The following is a 22,990-nucleotide window of genomic DNA, read 5'->3' as shown; positions in this document are numbered from 1 at the left end:
CAGTCATCACGAAGATGAACCAGACCTTCGTCACTGTTTCTACAACTCTTCGTCTCTTCTTTCACGAGAATATATAAATCCCATTAATGCACTTTTAAGACGTTAATTTTTTTATATTTAAATTTAACCATCACTAGAAAGGGGAAAAAGAAACAGACTAATTGAGGAATTAAATGAATCAAGTGAATCAACCTCTCCATCGATCTTTGGTTCCTTCACTTCTCCTGAATAAGATAAGTGATTGACACAGAGAGCAAAGACAAATGACGTAAAGAAATGCAGATCGGAGGATTTAGGCTGACTGGCTTCCATTATGCCAAGGTATTAGAAATGTGTAACTTATCTGATATGGTATAATATCGGTATCTGGTATCTAGTTTCTGTACCATATTGATACCTTACAGATATTTTTTTGATAAAGATCGATACCTTACAGAATGATTGTGAGTTTCCATCCCACCCCATCAACTCAGAGAACTTTTTCCCTTTATGTAATGGGGGTAAGAAGTGTACACTGTTCTGATGGCTTAAAAAAACATTGCCCATTTTTCAACTCCTTACAAAAAAAAAAAAAAAAAAAAATTGAAGAAAGAATTTTGAGGTTGGCGTTGGCGTGGGGCCGTCTGGCTTGGTAAATGCGTGACTGTGAGTTCCATCTAACCATTTATTTTAGCTTTTAAGTACTGTCAGAAAACGGAACCCACCACCTGGCAACTCCCCGAAAAGAAAAAAAGTTGATTAATTTCCGTATATATATATTTTTTAATGTATTGTTTTTTAACCTTTTTTTTTTCCACTATTATTTGAAAATTTAAATTATTAAAAAAAAAAGTATAACAGCGAGGAGTACGCTCTCTCACGGTCACAACGGCATCCTTTATAGTTTATTCCATCGTTTTCGCTCCTTCTGTGGGCGAGGCTCTATGCCGTCTGCCCTAATTTCCGCTGCGCCGGCATTTGACTTCTACTTGTGTAATATATATATGTAGTTTCCCACTATAGAACTTACTGCGACTTGAAAGGAAAAAAAACGAAAAAATCCCTTGGGAGCTCCAGATCGCAGAAGAGAAAGGTATATGGTTTTCTCTCTTTTCATTACCTGTTTTTTTTTCCTTAATTTTCTCGATGATCGATGGTGTATTGTACGTTTCTTGACAGTGAGATGACATCTGTGATATTTTCTGGATTATAGATTTCAGAGGGATGGGTTACCTCTTTATCATGATCCTCTTTATGTATCTGGCCTATAAGGAACTCCAACTTATTTTGTTTGTCTCCGTGATTTGAAATCTCTGTCAAATAGTTTTAATTTCTGCTTTGTTCCCCGCCTGAAAAATTTTAGGATCTTTGTAATTTGATCTAGAGATATGAGTAACGCCGGATTTTCATGGAAATTGGCGGATCACCCAAAGCTCCCCAAGGGTAAGACCATTGCCCTGATCGTTCTGGATGGCTGGGGCGAAGCCAATCCCGATAAGTACAACTGCATCCATATCGCCGAGACCCCTACTATGGATTCCTTTAAACAGGTAACTTGCTCTCTTTTTATTATTTCTACGTCATTTATTATAATCTTATGTTTTTGTTGTAATTTGTATCTTTTAACGATCTATACACGATATGGGTTAATTCAAGGTTTCCGTGTTCATAGTTTTTGCTTTGATTTTTGGCTTCGGATTTTACCAACCATTTATTTAGTTGCAGCATCTGTGCTATAATCTCTTTGTTTTGAGCTCAGTCTTTTGGGTGTTCCTGACTTTTTATCTTAAGCTGGTCCATATCACATTTTTGAGAGTTAATTTATGGTATCCTTTTACCCTAGTTGAGAATGCCTAGAGAGGTATCTCTTGGTGAGCGCTGGAGTTCTGCCATATGGATCTCTTGGTTCTGTAATAAGGTGTAATACTTTGAGACTGCAAATATATTTGGAGGCAAAAGTGCAATGCTACATTAACGTGAGTGAGTTATCTCTTAGCAATCCTCAATGGGTTTGTACCAGTGTGTAAATAATCAAATTGGAATCTGCAAAATCAACAGGCCCTGATTCTAGTCAATGCTGATGCCTGCAACTGATTTTGGAATGTGTCATGAATGTTCTTTGATCTTTAATTTTTACAATTCCTAAATTTCCTTCTTTTAGTCAGTAAAATAATGGAAAATCAATGAAACTTACCGATGGAGGCCAATCCTGTGTCAAATTCCAGGTTTTAAACCTTGGTTCGTAAATCATCAATTCCCTATATTTCATGCAGACGTGTTGTGCACATGTTTTTATTATTGCGATATACATGTACGGAAACTGATGTTGTTGAGCGTTGCAGTCATCTAAAATAATTTGATCTTCTGTGGTTCACAGTATTGGTCACCAAATATCTGCTTGTGGTAAAATGAATGAAAAAGCAAAAAAGAATTCCTCAGATGCTAACCCATATTCAAAGTTCACTGGCTTTATAACCGTGATTTATTCAAAACTGTGTACGTGGAGTTTTGAATAGAGTACCTATTGTTCACATGGATGAACTACAATCACTTTATTAAGGGAATAAAAAAGAGAATATACAGGACATGGCTCAAAGTCTGATACATAGGAAGGACCAGAAGTGATGGTCCCCAGTAGTTATCAGCCACCACTGCATCCTTTTGGTGAGCTTCTCAGCCAATACATCTGCAGACCTAAGAATCGGAACAACTTGTGGAAACACATATTCCTTTGGGAAAAAAGAATGCTGCCAGGTTGTGTGGAGGAAGGGCAAAATGGCCACCCTACCCCCCGTGAAATGAAAAATCCCACCCCTGTTGAATGTCCTTGCACTGGTGCAGGGGCCACGCAACCTGGCGGCGATCCCCCGCCCTATTCTTATTTATCGTTAATGTTTATGAGTACGTTACTGAGTTTTACTGTATGTCTTTTCCGAAGGGCACACCCGACAGATGGAGGTTGGTTAGGGCGCATGGTAAGGCTGTGGGGCTTCCAACTGAAGATGATATGGGCAACAGTGAAGTTGGTCATAACGCACTTGGTGCTGGACGGATTTACGCCCAAGGGTAAACTGTTGTTTTCTGCAATCTTTTTGCTTTTGTTACCTTTATTGAGGAAATAATTGCCTACCTATACTTCTTCAGTGCTTAATTAGTTTTGGTTTGGAATTTTATATTTAAACCAGCCAAGTAAATCTAAATGTGATGTCTTGCCTTTCTATGGGATGATGTCTATGTAAATTTTAAATGAAAAACCGAATGACTACCCAAAAGATTAGACCCTAAAATACCTAATCTACCCATGGTCCTGCATCAATTTGTAAACAAGAGCCCAAAAATAAAATATGCACAATTCTCTCTTTTTGCCAGGGGGGGAGGATGTTTTTCTACTTTCTGGTCAAAATAGAAATACTACTGTTAGATATATGGCCAGAATACCGTGGGGGTATTCTGGACCTCTTTTCTTTGTTATTTTATTAGTTTTGTATTATGTGGTTTAGTCCCACATTGCTACCATACAGATGTTTACTGTTTTATTACTCTTATAAATAAAGAGTGCTTAGGATGAATAGATCATCCAAGCTTTCCCTAATTTTAAATCTGTCCACATGGTATCAGAGCAGATTTCGAGTTAGGGACAAAACCCCTCCTTCGAATTTCAGTTTTCTTCTCCCTATCTCTTTCGATCTTCTTCTCTTCTAGTTCTCTCTTTCTTCTCCCTTGTTCTCCATTCCCATTATAGGGCAGCATCGATGAGGTGATCATACGATCCAGATTCTGCCCCCATTACCTCTTTTTATGCACTATAATTCGCTCGATAAGGACTGCCAAGCCTGTCCGCAATATTGGATCTTCGATTTTTGGAGCTTGCTTCTACAACAACTACAAGGCATTAACTCCTTCCTTTGAAGACCACAACGCAGCAGGATTTCTTTTTTTATTGGTTCGTTCTTATCTCTGATTTGAAGACCTCCTTGAGATCGATCCTACTATCACAGGGTTTTTCCGCAAAACCCCGACACCTATCGATCTTGGAGTTGTTGCAGCCAGATGTTCCGATTTTTCGCAGCAGCTGTTTCTTCCAAGATAGAGGGTTAATTGACCTCGATTGAAGCCATTTTTCTGCAGAATTTTGGACTCATTATCCTCATCGATTTCAGCAATTCAGGTTTTATCAAAAACCCTATCATTATCGATATAGGACTCTTCACTTCTGCTGTCTCCGATTTTTGAGTTAGTTCAGCCTTCACTGAAGACATTATTGGACTTCTTTCGGGCAAGATATGGGTGACTCTCTCGATTCTTCGACTACTTGAGATCGGCCACCTACCGATGGTCACCACAAGACTGACTACCACGCTTCACACGAAATCCTATTAAACTTGATGGCTCGAATTACCTTTTATGGTCCAGGTCAGCCTCTTTTGCCATTGCTGCGTGGTCTCACCACCATATTAATGGCACTAGTGTTCAACCCATCGCCCAGGCCCCGCTCGGGACGGGTGGCTTGCTAATAATGGTGTTCTCATGTCCTACTTAATTGGTTCAATGACTACAGATTTGCGGATAACTTTCTTCTTCTAGACACAACGCGATTTGGGTTGCTTGCAAGGAAACCTACGGGCGCTTGGCAATGATGCCCGGTATATGAACTTAGGCGAAGGTCCTCCATACCACTCAAGGTGAACTTTCGGTTCAAGTACTATGCTACTCTACGCATGCACAGGCGAAATTAGACCACTTCTCCGACTTCCACCCGTCTACGATTCTTTGATATTGCTTCCTATAAGAAGCATGTGGACAAGATCGGGTCTATGATTTTTTGGCTGGCTTGAATGTGGAGTATGATCCAATTCGTGTTCAAGTGTTGGGCCATCAGCCTTTTCCCACACTCGAACAATCTTATGCATTGGTTTCATCGAGGAGAACCGTAGGGCTGCCATGTTGCACCCGCCTATTACGATAGATCGGCTCTCAAGGTGCTGCCCGACCCTTACGCACCTAGTGGCACTGCTTCTCTTGGTGATTCTACTACGAGGGATCGTTGTTTGTGAGCACTCCACAAACCCTATCACACCAAAGAGAAGTGCTGGAAACTTCATGGGAAACCGGCTGATTTTGAAGCTAAACGGGCTGCCAAGACAAAGATAAAGACAAAGACCAAGGCCCATCGATCGAGATCACATTACAGCCCCTACTACGACAATCGGTCTATCCTGGATGATCTACAGGCCCTCCTACGTATGCTCAGGACTTCCGCTGCTGCTGCCTCTACTACATCAGCTACTGCCAATTCCTCAGCTCCTTCAGGTTCACACTTTGCCCGGTCAGGTATTCCATTTGTAGGTCATTGTGCTTCTGTGGCTTCCCATCCTTGGATCATAGATTCTGGAGCCACAGATCATATGACCGGTTCCTCTAGTCTGTTTCACAGATATTCTCCCACTTCTGGGAAAGATAAGGTCAAAGTGGCTGATGGGTCCCTTTCTTCAATATCTGGAAAAGGACTCATCAACTGCACTTCCTCTCTTCCCTTATCTTCTGTTTTACATATTCCTAATTTTACTACTAACCTTCTTTCCATTAGTAGTATTACTCGTGATCTTAATTGCAAAGTCATTTTTTTTCCATCTCATTGTGTGTTTCAGGATCTGGACTCTAGGAAGACGATTGGATTGGGTAAAGTGCATGGTGGCTTGTACCTGCTTGATGACGGTCGCTTCTCTCCACCACCATTGCCTTCTCCGCTGCATCAGAACTCCTTGGTCTCTTCTGAACTTTACCAGTGGCACTCTCGGTTAGGTTACCCCCCTTTAGGAATTTTAGCTCATTTATTTCCTAGTTTGGTCACCCTACATACTAAGGATGACTTTTTTTGTGAGGCTTGTGTTCTGGCCAAACAGAGACGTTCAACTTATCCTATTTCAAATAAAAGGAGTTGTTCTTGTTTTAATTTGGTACATTCTGATGTTTGGGGCCCTAGTCGCAAGCCCTCTATTTCTGGTCATCGCTGGTTTGTCTCTTTTATTGATTGTCATTCTCGGAACACTTTGGTATATCTTTTGCACACTAAAAATCAGGTTTTCTCATGTTTTCAGCATTTTCATAAGATGATTCAAACTCAGTTCCAAGCTACTCTCAAAATATTGAGAAGTGATAATGGAACCGAATTCTTAATCACAATTTCAAAAATATTTGGTGATCATGGCATTATTCACCAAACTAGTTGTGTTGATACCCCCGCTGAAATGGTGTGGCGGAAAGAAAAAACCGCCATTTGTTGGAAATGGCCCGGGCTTTGATGTTTGCAGGAATGTTCCTTCTCAATATTGGGGGATGCGGTTCTCACTGCGCCTATCTCATCAATAGGCTCCCTTCTCGGGTTCTTAATTCCCGTACCCCCTCTGATATTTTACTGGGCCATCCCTCCTTTATTGTCCCTCCCAAAGTATTTGGGTGTGTGTGTTATGCTAGGGATACCAGATCTCCAGGCAAGCTTGAGCCTCGTGGGCTCCGTTGTATTTTCTTGGGTTATTCTTCAACCCAGAAAGGTTATCAGTGTTACCATCCCCCTTCCCGCCGTACCTTGGTGAGTATGGATGTTGTTTTCCATGACACCCTTTCTTATTATTCTTCACCACCTCTTCAAGGGGAGAGTTCTAGTGAAGATGTGCCCTTTGAGATTCCTCCACTAGAGGTTCCTCCGGTCGCTGTCCAGCCTCCTTTGACGCACCCACTGGCTGCTGCCCACCTCCTTTGATGATGCCCAACCTCCTTTGGATGATGTCCAACCTCCTCCGGCTGTTCCTCCCTCACCTAATGGGAATCCTTTACAGGGGGAGACTATAGAAAATAGTGTTGTTAATGTTCCTATTCAGGGGGAGCTGACTCCAGTCCAAAGAACTATTGGTGAATTTCAGAAGAGAATTGACAATTCCAACATACTCACCTACACAAGGGGCAAAACCAACAGAGGGCAGTTGCAATCCACTTTAGCACCAATACCCATCCAATTGCCGGCTCCAGATCCAGATCCTCCATCTCCTGGTAATCCCTCTTCTTCCGACCTACCTATTGCTCACCGCAAAGGTGCTAGGACTTGTACTTTACATCCCATATCTCGTGTTGTTTCTTATAGTTCTCTTTTTCCATCTTTTCGTGCTTTTGTATCTTCTCTTTCTTTTGTTTCGATTCCTAAAACTTGGCAGGAAGCATCTACAGATGGAAAGTGGAAGGCAGCAATGTTGGAAGAAATGAGAGCACTACATAAAAATAATACATGGGAGCTTGTGACTCTTCCTCCGGGAAAGAAACCAGTTGGATGTAGATGGGTCTTCGTGGTCAAACAGAAGGTTGATGGTTCTGTGGATCGATATAAGGCACGTTTGGTTGCAAAGGGGTTCACTCAAACTTATGGAGTTGTCTATCAGGAGACCTTTGCACCAGTGGCGAAGCTCAACACTGTCCGGGTGCTATTATCCTGTGCTGTAAATCTTGGGTGGGATCTTCAACAGTTAGATGTAAAGAATGCCTTCCTCCATGGGGAGCTTGAGGAGGAGGTATATATGGACATTCCACCAGGCTTCTCTGATGACAGGACCAAGGGCAAGGTCTGTAGACTGAAGCGTGCACTTTATGGGCTGAAATAGTCACCTAGGGCATGGTTTGGCAGATTTCACAAGGCTATGATTTCAGCAGGTTATAGGCAGAGTAATGCTGATCACATTTTGTTTATCAGACGAGTTGGTGACAAGGTAACTCTTCTCATAGTCTATGTGGATGATATTGTGGTCACTGGTAATGATGGTGATGCTATCAGGGATTTAAAGCTCCTCCTTGGCCGTGAGTTTGAGGTCAAAGATCTTGGTCCTCTGAAATATTTTCTAGGGATAGAAGTTGCTCGCTCTTCAAAGGGCATCTTTCTTTCTCAAAAGAAATATGTCCTTGATCTATTGATCAAACAGGGCTGCTAGGTCCATCCTTCGATACTCCTATGGAAGCTACTACGAACTTAGGGAGAAAGAAGGTGAGCCTGTTGACAAGGGTGTTTATCAGCGGTTAGTGGGCAAGTTAATCTACCTTTCTCACACACGACCTGACATTGCAGTTGCTGTGAGTTTGGTGAGCCAGTTCATGCATGATCCCTATTCCTCTCATATGGATGCAGTCCGTCGTATTTTGAGGTATTTGAAGTCTGCTCCAGGAAAGGGAATCCTTCTATCTCCCACGGGTCACCTTAAGATTGAAGCCTATACTGATGCCGATTGGGCTGGTTCTCCTGACAGGAAATCTATCTCTGGTTACTGTTCCTTTGTTGGTGGGAACCTTGTCACATGGCGTAGCAAGAAGCAGAATGTTGTGGCCAGGTCCAGTGCTGAAGCCGAGTTTCGTGCGATGGCCCAAGGAATTTGTGAACTTCTGTGGCTTAGAGGATTATTACAGGATATCGGTGTTGCTGTCCATCTTCCCATGATGCTTTATTGTGACAATAAAGCAGCCATTAGCATTGCTCATAACCTTGTCCAGCATGATCGTACTAAGCACGTGGAGGTTGACCGACATTTCATCAAGGAGAAGCTTGAGGCAGGCCTCATTTGTGTTCCTTTTGTGAAGTCTACTGATCAACTGGCTGATGTGTTCACTAAGGGACTGAGTAGCAAGCTGTTTCATCCTATCTTAGTCAAGTTGGGCATGCATGATATATATGCTCCAACTTGAGGGGGAGTGTTAGATATATGGCCAGAATACCGTGGGGGTATTCTGGACCTCTTTTCTTTGTTATTTTATTAGTTTTGTATTATGTGGTTTAGTCCCACATTGCTACCATACAGATGTTTACTGTTTTATTACTCTTATAAATAAAGAGTGCTTGGGATGAATAGATCATCCAAGCTTTCCCTAATTTTAAATCTGTCCACAACTACTTCATCCATTAACCACGTAATGCAGGCCTAGTCCAAAAATTGGTCCTAGTTTAACATTTATGGGGTGTGGGCTTTTAATTATTTGGGTTTTATTTGTAATGGGCTTAATTATAAGGCCCAAAAATGGGGGTCTAAAGGGGTGTATGAAAGTACATACTTAAGTAGTAGTGGGGTCCATTAGATAATGTAGTTGGCTTTAGAGTCCTATTTTGGTTAGTTGTGTGAGGCCCAAGTTATCTAGAAGACTTAGGCTTCAATAATTCTAATTAGTTAAAGTATTTGAGAGTCTTTGTTAGTTAAGTTAGTCTAGCTACCTAAGAGTTTTAAATTTAGGAAACTTTCTTTTGTTTTCTTATAAATATGTAACTACCCCAATAATGATGGTTAATGAAATAGAATACGGAATTTGGATTTGAGTTGGTAGCCAAGATAAGCTTCCTCTTTCTCTCTCTTCCTTTTTTTTAGTTACTGTTCACAGTCCAACAACCCTAATTGCTTCTCTTTCTTTTATCTTGCTTTCACCAATGCTGGCTACTGAAATCAACAAATCAGCGAGCCTTTTCAACCTTGTTTTATCAGGAAAATAGTTCAGATTTGGGCTTGTGGAGCATCTGAACTGATCTTTGATTCCTAATTTAGGATCTAGGTTGGTTGGCCGCATCAACTTGGTATCAAAGCTTAACCTAGCCATGAATACCTTTATTTTCAAGTCTAGAGTTTGTTTGTCCAATGGAAAAACTTCTTCCCTGTTCATAGGTAAAGGGTGGAATGAGAATCTCGTTTCGCAATCTGTAGTAGAAATGTTGTCTAAGATAGATGAGATTATCATTAAATCTAAAGATGATGTTTTTTATCATCAAATTTTCAGTTTCTTCCTAATTTGATGGTCTTAGATGTCGTGTATTTTCCTTCTTCCAAACATATGATCATAATTGGCCAATCGTGGATGGAAGAACGGAAGGTTGTCCTTGACAGTGAAGGTAACCAGTGCACGTTAAAGCCCTCTCTTCTACAACAAACTATTGTCTTGAAAGGGTTGCAGCGTGATAGCTCTTTAAAGCCCAATTGAAGCAACACGAACAGTGCAGCCACAAAAGGAGTTGAAAGAGTCTAAATAGGATGAAAAACTTGTTGCTTCTACTGAGCCTACCGAGGGAGTCCAGCCCCTTCGTGTAAAAGACGAACTTGTGAAAGCTTTTTGTGACGAAAGTTGTTCCATATCATGAGTTTGTTGTTCGTCAGACGTTTCAGTAGACGGACATTTAGCCAACACTTAATATTCTGAATTTTGTTCGTTGAAGACAGAGTTGCAATCTCCCCTCCAAGTGTTATTTCTACCCTGGAATCAAACGAACAAAATAGAGGAAGTGGGGTGTTACCGTTTTCTGGAATAGAAGCGTAAAAAAAAATAGGGTAGAAGAAGATGAAGACGATGGCTGGAAGTCGACTTTGCAGTTGAAACAGAGGTCCAACGGAGACTTCGACTTCGACTTCGATTAGGTGTGTGGACTTCGAACCAAGCTGCAACTTGGGCGCTACTCACGGTAGAGGCACTGTTGGAGATGATCCATGAGACCAACTTCGAACCAGGTAAGTAAATTTCTTTCTTTTTTCTGCTTCGATTCTCTGTTCCTCTTCTTCTCTTCTCGAATTTTTTTTTTTTTTTTCTGTTTCTGGTTTCTGGCGGAACCCTATGGAGTGGAATCGAAACGATGGAGTTGGGGAGATGGATTTCTGCGGGAGAAGGATGAATGGATGGGTTTTTCGGTGCTTTTTTTTCCGTTCGCTGTTACAGCGAGGAAGAAAAGGGGTTGTTGCGGTTGGGGTTTTAGTGGAGTTGAAGGAGAGAAAGAAGGGTATGGGTACTGCAGAAGATGGAAAAGGGATGGGGGTACTGGTGTGACGGTAAGACAACTGGGAAGATAAGAAATACAAGGAAGAAGGAGAATGGGATAAGAGAGATGGACGGGAAGGGGATGGATCCTTTGGCTCTGATACCAGATAATGCAGAACCAGGGGGGTGGTCTGCTATGGTGGGCTTCACAGCGAGAACAATGGAAGAATTAGAAGAAAGGAGGGGAAAGGGAAGAGGGAACTCACGTTCACACATACTCTCACAGAGCTTCACAAATAACTTCCATTAATCAAATCTATTGCTCTCCTACGATTACAATGAATAAATAGAAAATAACCTTGCATAGGAATAGAAACCTAACTAAAATGGAAACAACCCAAAATGGAAACTACTAAAATGGACCATAGTTAAAGAAAGGAAACTACCTAAGATATTCCTACGTAATCTACCCATGAAATAAAATAAACCAAACTGAATGTTGCATCTTAACTCCTAAGTGAACTACCAGCCCTTGCCAGACCAGAAAACCGGTTTAGGACCAGTCCTTGGTTTGGGCTTCCAAAGTGGGTCATGTCGGTCCAGCCAAGCTAAGGCAACTGAATCACCTCCCTTACAAACTTATATAGAAGACTCAAAAATTGACTTACACTAAAATGGAAAGGTCTAACCCAATCCTTAACTAATAAGGTAACCTAAATTGACTAGGAAAGTGAAATAATAAAGAAAACAGACTCAAAATAGGACTCTAACTAAACCAATGAAGTAAATCCCGTTTTCATATTTTCTACGCATATTTTAGGCCCATTAGAGTGGCCCATTACACAGAAAAACTATGGGATCAAAAGCCCAACACCTACATAGTTCATAACCCAACCCAAAGCTTATTTTGAATAAAATAAGCCCTCTAAGTGACTTATCTACATCAAAGATGCTATATAATATACAACAGAAGGACATATAAACCTCAACTTTCTCAAAGGAACTAGGGGTTTATATTACTACAGGCTTCCCTTATCCATAGCACCCCCAGCTGAAACCTTCATCTTCCGAACTTGATTTTGTTTTTAAGGCTTGGGAGTTGGAGTTCTGGCCCGGTTACCTTGTTGGCATATCACTTACCTGAACTAAACTATTCTAAATCCAAGACTTTGTATAGCATGTAATATGGGTAACATATGAACAATTTCTAAGGTATATGTTCATGGATTTAAATATTTATGGTACAATCTAAAATTAAGATGTGGTCTATAATTTATGTATCACGCAATTTGTCAAAGTATCTCATATTCTGTGTGAAGTTCAGGCATGCATTACCTTCTGACAATAGGAGGGTCTATGATGTAATCTGAAACCCAGATTATGGATCTCAAATGCAAGCAGGCCCAATGATTGAATTTGGGATCAGATCTGAGATAAAGGAAGCAACTGTGTTGTTAAGGGATGAAATGAGATCGATGGAAGCGTAGGGAAAACAGATGAGATCAATCTGCGTGGGAGGATTAAGAGAACAAAAGAGGAGAAGAAATCAGGTATGGGATGCCAATCCTGTATGCAATGCTCAACAACAACAAAACTCTTGAAAAAAAAACTCATTCTTTATTCAAATCATCTCTAATTGATGGGGGTGTATTACATGTAAAAAGACCTAAAATTCTTAATTGACTCATAAAAAGATTCTTAATCACAATTACACACTCAATGAAGTTAATAAACTCAAAACAAAACTCTGTCTAGCTATTAAGTATTCTAATCTAACTCAAATGCTTGATATAACTACTAATCCCATTTATTAACTTTATCCTCATTTATGGGCTTATCAATTAACCCAAATAACAAGCCCAAGGCCCATAAAACCCAACTATGTGCCAAAATAAAGTCTTCCAAGTCCCAATTGGCCCGATTGGACACCTTTAATTGCATCAATTCTCCCGATGTTAGACAAAACTCACAAAACTCATCCTCGAGTTTTATAATAGGTGAAAATCAACAGCACTCCAACAACATCGTCGAACACTTGCTTTGACTTGATGGTGATCCAACGCTTCTTATAAAAGTCAACAATGATCGGCTTCGTTACTTCCAAGATTTGTAGAGGAAGAAGAAAGTAAACCTTCTCGATCTCCTTATGAACAATGTTAAATTGTGTCTCTCCGATTGGAATTTGTTCTTGGTACTCCACGTCTTTACTAGGACCGTTAATCAAATCCTCAGCTTCAATCTCATGTTCTTTGTAAGGGGATTGAATAGGTAGGCTTGTATCCACTTCATGAACCATAATCTCCTCATCTACCTTTATTGTAACTTGTGTTTCTTCATGTGGCTGGGTTGCTAATGTTGCCTCTTTTGGCTTCGATCATACTTCGTCAACCAGTTCTAGAAGAGCAGACGTCTCTCATAGATGAGAGGCTTTAGGTACATAAATTTGGTAACGATCAACAACGGCGCTTCATGCTTTAAGTCACTCTCTAACCACTTTAATGATGCATTTGGAAGATTCAAATATTTCACAATAGGCATCGCAATATTGAGAATTTGAAAATTTGATGGAAGACATAATCATCAGTCTCAATAATGATTTCTTTAGTCTTTGATAATATCTCTCCACAACACACCGCGAGATGAAACCGTCACTCTACTCGTCATCTATGAGTAAAATAACAGTTTTTCTGTTGGGAAAACAAACTTTGGTTTTGAAAACATAGGTATCACTTCCCAGGTTCGGTTTTGATACCAATTGATGTAATTTGAAAATCTAGATTATGGTTGTCAGATGCAAGCAGGACAATTGATCAAATCTTTGATCAGATCTGAGATAAAGGAAGCAACTGCATTGTGGAGGGAAGACATCAGATTGATAGAAGAGTAGAGAAAAGAGATGAGATTGATATGCTTGGGAGGAAGAAGAAAGAAGAAGAGAACAGAAGAGTAGAGAAGAAATCAGGTATGGGAAACCAATCCTATATGCACTGCTCAACAACATCAAAACTCTTTAAAAAAAAAATTATTCTTTACTCAATTCATTTCTAATTGATGGGCGGTGTATTACATATATAAAGACCTAAAATTCCTAAAATTCCTAAATTGACTCATAAAAGGGCTCCTAATCATAGTCGCACACTCAATAAGTAAATAAACTCAAAACAAAACTCTATCTAGCTATTAAGCATGTTAATCTAACTCAAATACTTAACTACTAATCTTGTGTACTAACCTCTATCCCCACTTTATGGGCTTATATATTAGGCCCATTATATCAATAAACCTAAAAATAAGAAGTACAAGGCCTATTGAACCCAACCATGGGCCAAAATAAAGTCTTTTGAGGCCCAATTAGCCCGATTGGACACTCTTTAACTGCATTAGTCTAGTTATAGAGCTCAAGGGTTTGGGCTGAACTTTGAAGTAGGCATAGCACAACCAAGGTACTAAAACTCGCGAGATCTCGGTCGAGATCTCGGTTTTCTGGGAGGTCGAGACGAGTCGATATACGAGTTTCAAAAGTGCATTTTCTCGATTGAGATCTCGGGACGACCCATCTACTCCTTTAAAAGTGTTTTAACTCGACAGAACTCGAGATTTCTCGATCGAGTTTTGTCCAGAACATGGATCGAAAACTCGACCGAAACCTGTCAAAACCGTTGAGTTGTCTCGGTTTTGACAGATTCCGAGATGAAATCATGCTGGAGTTTTAAAAATCCTCAAATTTGATTGAGTTTCGCCGGTTTCGGCCAGGTTTCGATCTAAACATTGGTTTTGGTATGCGATTTAGGATTTAAAATCCTCAAATTTGTTGAGATTTGGGGTTTAGATCACCCTTCCATATGCGATTCAATATCCAAGACCCTGATCTAAAACCCTCTTTTATTTTGAGAGTGCATTCAAGTCTCGGACCTGCAACTAAACCCAGATCAGAGACTACCGTCAGACTATGCTTTAGAAATTCATTACCTGGTTCCTAGTGGTAGATTCAGGTGACTTTTGGGTGGGTTTAATAGGTTAGCGGGTAAGGAATCTTCCCCTAAAGTTTGAGTTCAAATTGATCTTGCATGAGGGAGTATTGGTGCTCGAACCATCTTCTCCCCTGCTGGTTCTATAGTCTGCATCTTTTTCCAGGGTTAAAGACGAAATGCCTTCCCTATTCTACGATTCTTGTTTTGCTTTCAATTTAACCACCCCTCCCTTTCCTAGTAATTACATCTTGCCATTAAGATTTTTCCCCTTCCAAGTTTATCCTTTTCACTAGGTACGTTATAAACCTTTGTTTTTGTTTTGGAGTTCCAACAAATTACTACTCTACCATTCACTTACGAACTCTCACTTATTTACAAATTTGCCATCCTCCTTTAGACATTGAATTATTTACTATTCTGCCACTACAACTTGGATTTGAGTGTTTCTTTGCTTGGGTGGATCTACAAGCAACCCAATAAGGGTTATTCCAACCTGGGTATGCATTAAAAAGCAATACCTGTAGGAGAAATAGCATCATAGGAAACAAACTTGGCTATGAGATTAGTACAAGCTCTCCTTCCCTTTCGAATGACAATGGAAAGAATTAACTTAGAAGGAAGAGAAGGGTGGTTAACCAATTGGTCTTATAACATGTCATGGGATACATATGTTGTGCATTTGGAGGAACGGCTTCGCAATCTTTAGTGGTACGCTGCTCGTGGATTGGACTCACCAAGAAACTCCGCATGAAATTGAAGAGGGACATCTTAATGTGTTATTTGGATTAAATGTATTATTCCGAGTTCAAGTACTTTATAATTATGTGAACTAAGTATTTATAATACCACTTTAGTATTTGTATTAAAGTGTACGTTAGTAAACTTGGGTCAATAACCACAAGTATCATTTTCAGTGATTTTGTGAATGTAATTCATGGATTGTGTTTAAAATGTGAAAAATAGGCAAACCTGCAAAAAATCAGACCTAAAAAACCTTGTTTTGAGGTCGAAACTTTGGTTTCCCCATCAATGGGAAAAAAATCCCAGGTTTCGACTGAGATATGGTCGAAACCGAGACGAACTCGATTTCTGGCTGGTCGAAACCATGTCGAAACGCGAATTTTAGAACCTTGGTCCAGAAGCTCTTTTCTCCCCACTTTGAAGGCTGTGAGCTCATTTTACCTCTGGATTTCAAGTTGCAATCTGCCAGAGAGTTGATTCAGCTACACAATTGAATGATTCATCTCAAATTTGAAGCATTTTTCAAAAACAAACTATTTTCCCCCAAATCTATTTTTTTTCAAAAAAATTTGTTCAAACCTTGGTAGATTCATGTCATTTTAAGATATGTTACATAACTTTGGACGATCTATCACTTGATGGAGTCCGAATTTTTTTTTCTGTTATGATGCATGCGTGATTCAAAGGAATTTTATGTGATGATAGTCGTAACATTGTTAAACAATTTGATGTATCACTTTAACATTTCTAATGCTTATTTAAGTTGTTTTACATTAATTGAATGTTTTGCTTGCTTTGTATTACTAAATTTTGTGTAGAGTAGGGTATTTTAGTATGTTGTCGCCTACCAACCTAGGGTCCGAAGTGAAACTCCTATTTGGACTTTGTTTTTGCAAAATTTGATAGTGCCATTGTGTTTAAATGGCCTAAAATAGGCTGAGTATCAAGTTTTAGACCCAAACTAGGTCTAAAACCCACCGAAACTAGGTTTCGAGTTGGAAAAAAAAATGCACCAACTTGACTGAGATCTCGAGATCTCGGTTTTTCCCAGGGTCGAGTTCCGAGTTTTAGTACCTTGAGCACAACCCACACTAGAATAGGCCTGGGGTGATCTCAGCCTGGCCCAATCTACAGCTTGGGGACTGGCAGATGCCTAGTTGACTTCACTACTAATGAAATCTGTTAGTATAAGTGTATAACCCTTTACGTTCATAGTGTTTATTGTGTCACACTCTGTATCCATGTCTCCTAGGTCTTCGTTTACTCATAGCATCCATTTTCTTTCTCTTCTACCTATAATAGATTGTTTTCGTTTGTTGTCTAGTGAATTGCCTGTAGTGATTTTTATTTGTTTCTAAATGCAGTGCAAAGCTTGTGGACCTTGCTCTTGCTTCAGGAAAAATCTATGACGGAGAAGGTTTTAAGTACATAAAGGAATGCTTTGATGCTGGCACATTGCACCTCATTGGGTTATTGAGTGATGGGGGTGTTCACTCTCGCCTTGATCAGTTACAGGTATGGTTTTCATTAGAAAACACTATGACTATACATTGTTTTATGGTCTTCCTGACTTTTGGATGTGATTATTGTTATTTTTTTATTTTGCATAGTTGCTGCTAAAAGGAGCTAGTGAGCGTGGTGCAAAGAGAATACGTGTTCATATTCTCACCGATGGCCGTGATGTTTTGGACGGTTCAAGCATTGGGTTTGTAGAGACTCTTGAGAATGACCTCTCAAATTTACGGGAGAAAGGCATTGATGCACAGATTGCCTCTGGTGGTGGTCGCATGTATGTTACAATGGATCGTTATGAGGTAGGTTATTTGATGAAGTTCATAATTTTTAGCTTCAGTACCTTATCTCTTATGCTATAGGGAATGTTTACCTAAGTCCTAAGCTTTACTAGTGTTTATGCTGCCTGCACAGGGATGGGAACATTGGCCATTGCTCTCACCTAGCATCTTGTAAACCCAAATGTGGCTCAATTTAATGCTTTAATTGTTGGATAGTCAAAGAAAATGAAAAATGTTAAAAGCCTACTTACTGCCTACAGTTGATTAAACAATTGATCAGATTGATTATTTTTTGACATACAACTTCTTGGTGACTAATTGAATAACCACCCTTGCATGTCAACCTGTGTACCCATATATGACTGTCCTTACCATTGTGTCCTATGGGTTTACATTTTCAACTGAAATATCTTAAATTTTCTTCCAAGGATGTTAATTCATATTTGCTTGTTCTCATTGTAGAATGACTGGGGTGTTGTGAAACGAGGATGGGATGCCCAAGTTCTTGGTGAAGCCCCACACAAGTTTAGGAGTGCGGTGGATGCTGTGAAAAAACTGAGGGAGGATCCCAAGGCTAATGATCAGTACTTGCCTCCATTTGTTATAGTTGATGAGAGTGGGAAAGCTGTGGGCCCGATAATGGATGGTGATGCTGTTGTTACAACCAACTTCCGTGCAGATCGTATGGTTATGCTTGCTAAGGCACTTCAGTATGAAGACTTCAATACATTTGACCGTGTTCGATACCCAAAAATCCACTATGCTGGAATGCTCCAATACGATGGGGAGTTGAAGCTTCCGAACTACTACCTTGTTTCACCTCCAGAAATAGAGAGAACATCTGGTGAATATTTAGTGAACAATGGTGTCCGTACTTTTGCCTGCAGGTGAGGTTCCTCACAGCTGTTGAATGAAAATTAGGACAATGTCTGGAAAATAATGCCTTTAAAAGTTTTCAGCCTTTGTTGGATAAAGTCTGGGCCACAGTAATATGTAGGTGTTCCCTGTCAAGGCAGTTCTTTTCAGGCCTTCAGTGCAGCCTGAGAAACAGAAATCTGCCAGTAGGAAGACGCTAGACATAATCAGCATTTGTCGTCTTACCAATCCTACACATTAATTGCATGCAGAAGTTAGTTTTATTGGCTCCATGCCACCTTAATTCAAAGAGATATTGTTATTGGTCTACTGCTGGAAAATAATCCTCTCCAATTCCTAAAAGTGTGCAGTGCGGCAGTGCTAGGTTGAGATGTCGACACCTGGCAGCTCAGAAATCCAACGGTCCATATCAATGAGCTCGGACCATTGGATGTCGGAGCTGCCAGGTGTCGACATCTCCACCTAGCACTGCCACACTGCACACTTCTAGGACTTGGAGTGGATTTCAATCCGTCTACTGCTTGGTGAATATTTTCAATTAAATACATTTACAATGAAGGTCAGTGAACCCAGTTTGATTAGATTGTGTGGCTTGTTGAGCCATGCTAGTGTGAGAGCCTCCTTGTTCTAGGGATTTTCATCTTCTTATTCTGCCTTTTTTATTTAGTTACTTTTAGGGGAATGAAAGGTGCGATACTATAATGATTTTATTTTGCCCTAGCATCATTTCTATTGATTATAAGCCTAATGTCATTTCCTTTTCACCAGTGAGACTGTAAAGTTTGGTCATGTTACCTTTTTTTGGAATGGGAATCGGTCGGGGTATTTTAACCCTGAAATGGAGGAGTATGTGGAAATTCCAAGTGATTCTGGAATTACTTTCAATGTACAACCAAAGATGAAGGCTCTGCAGATTGCTGAGAAGGCAAGGGATGCGATCCTTAGTGGCAAGTTTGACCAGGTAATCTTTGAACTAGAACCTTCTATGAAAGGAATGAGTTGGGTCTAACAGATGTCTGGTTTTCTTTTTTGTCCCGTCTTATTTGTCTTAGGTACGTGTCAACCTGCCTAACAGTGACATGGTGGGGCACACAGGAGACATTGAAGCAACTGTTGTTGCTTGTAAGGCTGCTGACGAAGCTGTCAAGGTATCAGTATAGAATTTAACATTTTACTTATTATCCTTAAGGATACTTTGTAGAAATATTCTGGGGCATACAAATTTTCATCTAATGATTTGGCCCATCCCTTAACTCTTCCCCCCCCCCCCCCCCCCAAAAAAAAAAAAAAAGAAAAAGAAAAAGAAACAAAGATTCATACTTATAGAGCCAATGAGAATCTGTGGAAATTAATTCTTGAAGTACTATAGTACAATGAAGTAATTGGTGAGGTGTTTTTTTTTGGGGGGGGAGGGGGGTGGGGTGGTGGTGGTGGGGTCTAATTTTGCTTTAAGAGGTGAAAATTTGGGTCTCTGGACTTTTTGAAGTATAGCATAGATGGGAGACAAGCAGTTATTCTGGAGCTAGTTTTGTGCTCGTCTGTCACCTCTGGGGGGGTGTTTGACTGTTATTTAAGGACTTTTCTGAATAAAAAGTCCCTTCTCCATTGTTGATATGGGTTTATAAGAGCACAATTCTGTAACTTGTCTGATGCCTACTATTTTTCTGATTGCAGATGATGATTGATGCCATAGAACAAGTGGGTGGAATTTATGTCGTTACAGCTGACCACGGGAATGCCGAGGACATGGTGAAGAGGAACAAGAAAGGGGAGCCTCTCTTGAAGGATGGCAACATTCAAATACTCACCTCACACACTCTTCAACCAGTAAGTGAACATGATCCTTTACATCCTTGAATCATGTGCAGAATAAAGTAAGAACCCCGTGCTCATTGCCAATTGCCACCTTGGCTGTGGGATCATCATGTTGTAGTAGCCCGTCTTTTGCCTTTTTCGGTTGATTGGCCGTGTTGGCAGAAGTCCATGGAGATGGCCTTTTCCATGGTCTTTGGTTGTATGATAAACGATACGAAAACTTGTTGGACATATTGTCTACATCACCTTCTACTTATGGTAAGTTTCGGCTAAATGCATTGCCAAATCAAGGAGTAATTAAGGTTTGACGAAAACATTTTAGAAGACAAGAATTTGAAAAACATTTGGATGACTGAAATACGCGAGGAAAAAGTTCAATATTAGGTGGATCATATGGTTGAGATGGGGACAGAGATTGATATGGCCAATCTGGAATAACTTACCTATATAATTATCAGAACAGCCAAATCAGCGAGTTGCCTGTGAGTTGGGTTGCAGTCTTTGAGGATGCTGATGAGTAGACATTTATACTTGAGGGTTTGTTAAATTAATTGGCTGTTGAACTGGGAATGACATTCCATGATATTGTGTGTTCTTCCAAAAATACATATATAAATATGTGATCTAGTATGAAGATGGAATCACATAATTACCCATAGTTATACTTTGTTCGGAATTGTAATCACCATTTCTCAATGCTTATTATGTCTGGATCTTTTATGTAGGTACCAGTTGCAATTGGAGGCCCTGGTCTAGCACCAGGTGTTAGATTCCGTAAGGACGTTCCAGACGGAGGGCTTGCTAATGTTGCAGCAACTGTTATGAATCTCCATGGATTTGAGGCTCCGAGCGACTATGAGCCAACTCTGATTGAGGTTGTTGACAACTAACCCTATATCCTCTTGATATTATTTCTCAAGACTCTGAATCATGCGGTGGCAAAGCATGTGGAGTAGAGTAGCTACCATGAAGGTTAAATAATAATCCACTTTTAAGAATCAGCTTCAGTTAAAAAGATTTTGGCTTGAATAGAAAGGTTGAAAGGTATATGTGGTGGTTGTGCTTAAGAATAGGCTTCAGTTTCATTTTTCTCCTAGTATCTTGTTTTCAGCTTCACTTAAAAATGATTTTGGCTTGAATATAAAGGTTGAAAGGCTTATGTTATGGTTGTGCTTAAGAAAAGGCTTCAGTTCCATTTTTCTCCTTTGAGCTTTAGAAGTTGATTCTTGTTTTTGTCCTCCCAGATGATTGATGCCATTGGAGTGAAAAATATTAAAATCTTTGGGATTTTGGGTATTGACACTGGTGGAGAGTGTTCTTTTTGCTATTATTTCTATGGAAGATGTTTTACAGGAGTTCTTTTTAAGCAAAAGAAATTTGGAATGGAAAAGTTAACATTTGACAAAAGCTCTTTTAATAAAACCATGAATCCAACTTGATTGTTCTCTAACGTTCAAATTATTAGTCACAGGAATACTGAAACATTGTGAGACGTGTCGCCCGAGTTTGGATCCTCTACCCACGTGGTGATCACCCCACCCCATTTCGCACTTCCATGGGGATGAGACGAGGTGGTTACCACGTGGGGAGAGCAACCACACTTGTGTCTTTGGGTTGAACTTGGATAACCTTGAGCCCTAACTTTGCATGGCCTGACCTCAAATAGCTCAGTCCAAACCCAAAAATGTTTATGGGTTGGCCTGGCCTTTGCCGGGCTCAGGTTTTTTGGGACCAATTTGCATGCACAGTGTTCGTACTACCATTGATGGACGTTGTTCTTAATCTTACTTGTGTCTTTGGGTTGAACTTGGATAAGCCTGAGCCTGAGGCCGAGGTGGATACTGATTAGTAATTGATCCGATATCGATCCAATGGTATGATGCAAGGTTAAAAAGTAATACGAATCAATTTTTATTAAAATGCAGGGACAATTCTGTCTGATGCATACGGATTCAGGGTGATCCGGATCAAAATCAGCTGAGACTGATCTCAATCTGATTTTTGATACCTTAAACCATGATGGAGAAGTTTCCCTCACAAGCGAGTGAGCAACATGATGAGCAGTCTTTATGCAGCTATTTTCATTTGCCTCCTTGGAACTAAACTGGTGCTCAATATTTCCAACTGACCCTCTTTCACTAGTTGGTTAGTTTCAGCACAAAAACGTTACACTTGAATTTTGGTCAGCAGGTCAGCATTTTGACCGTAAAAAATGTTAAATAAAAAGGGTCAGGGTTCTTTTTGGGGGAGCGTGGCACGTATGCATGCAGGGAGTCCAATGAGACCCTGTGCATTGACATCATAAGGATGGGATTTCCATCGGTGGCAGGGTGGTCATTTCATCCCTCTATGTTTGAGTGTTCTACAGAAAACTTTTCTCCAAAAAAAAATTGGAAAAAGATTCTCTGAGCAACTAGGGCAAAATATTAGCACCCTCCCTCTCTCTCTCTCTCTCCATGACATGGCCTTGCAATCTATTATGTATGTTATTATTTTTTGTTTTTGTTTTGATAAGAAAACTATTATTGATCACAGATAAACTCATGAAATCCAAATTACAAAGATGAACAAGCCATGGAATAGAATTAGGCCATACTATCGATCTCTCTAACGATAAGGTCTTCTGGGCTAGGTACGTTACCATTTGGTTGCACAATATATGGTGGGAAGAATGACTAAACTTGGCTATGGGGATTGACTTGTGCCCATTTGACAGAGTGTCTAACCATTCAACTATTTTTATTTTTAGCATTACCTACCCACATAGGGATGAATTTCTAGGGTGATTGGAAGGAGAACCTTTTTTCTTTTGGGAAAAAGATCGCTGTTCGACCCATATTTTCGTTAAACGCACCGTTAGAAGCAACGGATCAATATGAACCATTGATTTTAATCCAAAATCATCTGTGCCGTTCAACATGTGAACCCATAACTTGCTAACACTTTTCCCTGAACCGGTTAGAGAAGCAGACGAAAAAAAAAACTCATCGAATATCGAAGGGTCTTCCTCTCGGCTGGCGGTGGGGAAAACCCTTTTTCCGGTGATTGAGAACCAGA

General features: G+C 40.1%; 1 protein-coding gene across 1 annotated transcript; it reads left to right on the top strand.

The window, feature by feature from the left end:
* Positions 1-1,001: 1,001 nt before the first annotated feature.
* On the top strand, positions 1,002-20,948 carry LOC122649557 (2,3-bisphosphoglycerate-independent phosphoglycerate mutase). Its single transcript, XM_043842754.1, has 10 exons — positions 1,002-1,072; positions 1,364-1,529; positions 2,918-3,045; positions 16,814-16,964; positions 17,060-17,263; positions 17,705-18,129; positions 18,887-19,079; positions 19,171-19,266; positions 19,793-19,945; positions 20,659-20,948. Exons 2-10 carry the CDS (start codon positions 1,368-1,370, stop codon positions 20,821-20,823), a joined length of 1,677 nt encoding a protein of 558 aa, XP_043698689.1. The 5' UTR covers positions 1,002-1,072; positions 1,364-1,367; the 3' UTR covers positions 20,824-20,948.
* The last annotated feature ends 2,042 nt before the right edge of the window (positions 20,949-22,990 follow it).

The sequence above is a fragment of the Telopea speciosissima genome, chromosome 2 (assembly GCF_018873765.1).
Source record: "Telopea speciosissima isolate NSW1024214 ecotype Mountain lineage chromosome 2, Tspe_v1, whole genome shotgun sequence".
Taxonomy (NCBI): Eukaryota; Viridiplantae; Streptophyta; class Magnoliopsida; order Proteales; family Proteaceae; genus Telopea; species Telopea speciosissima.
This window is presented reverse-complemented; position numbering and strand designations above follow the sequence as displayed.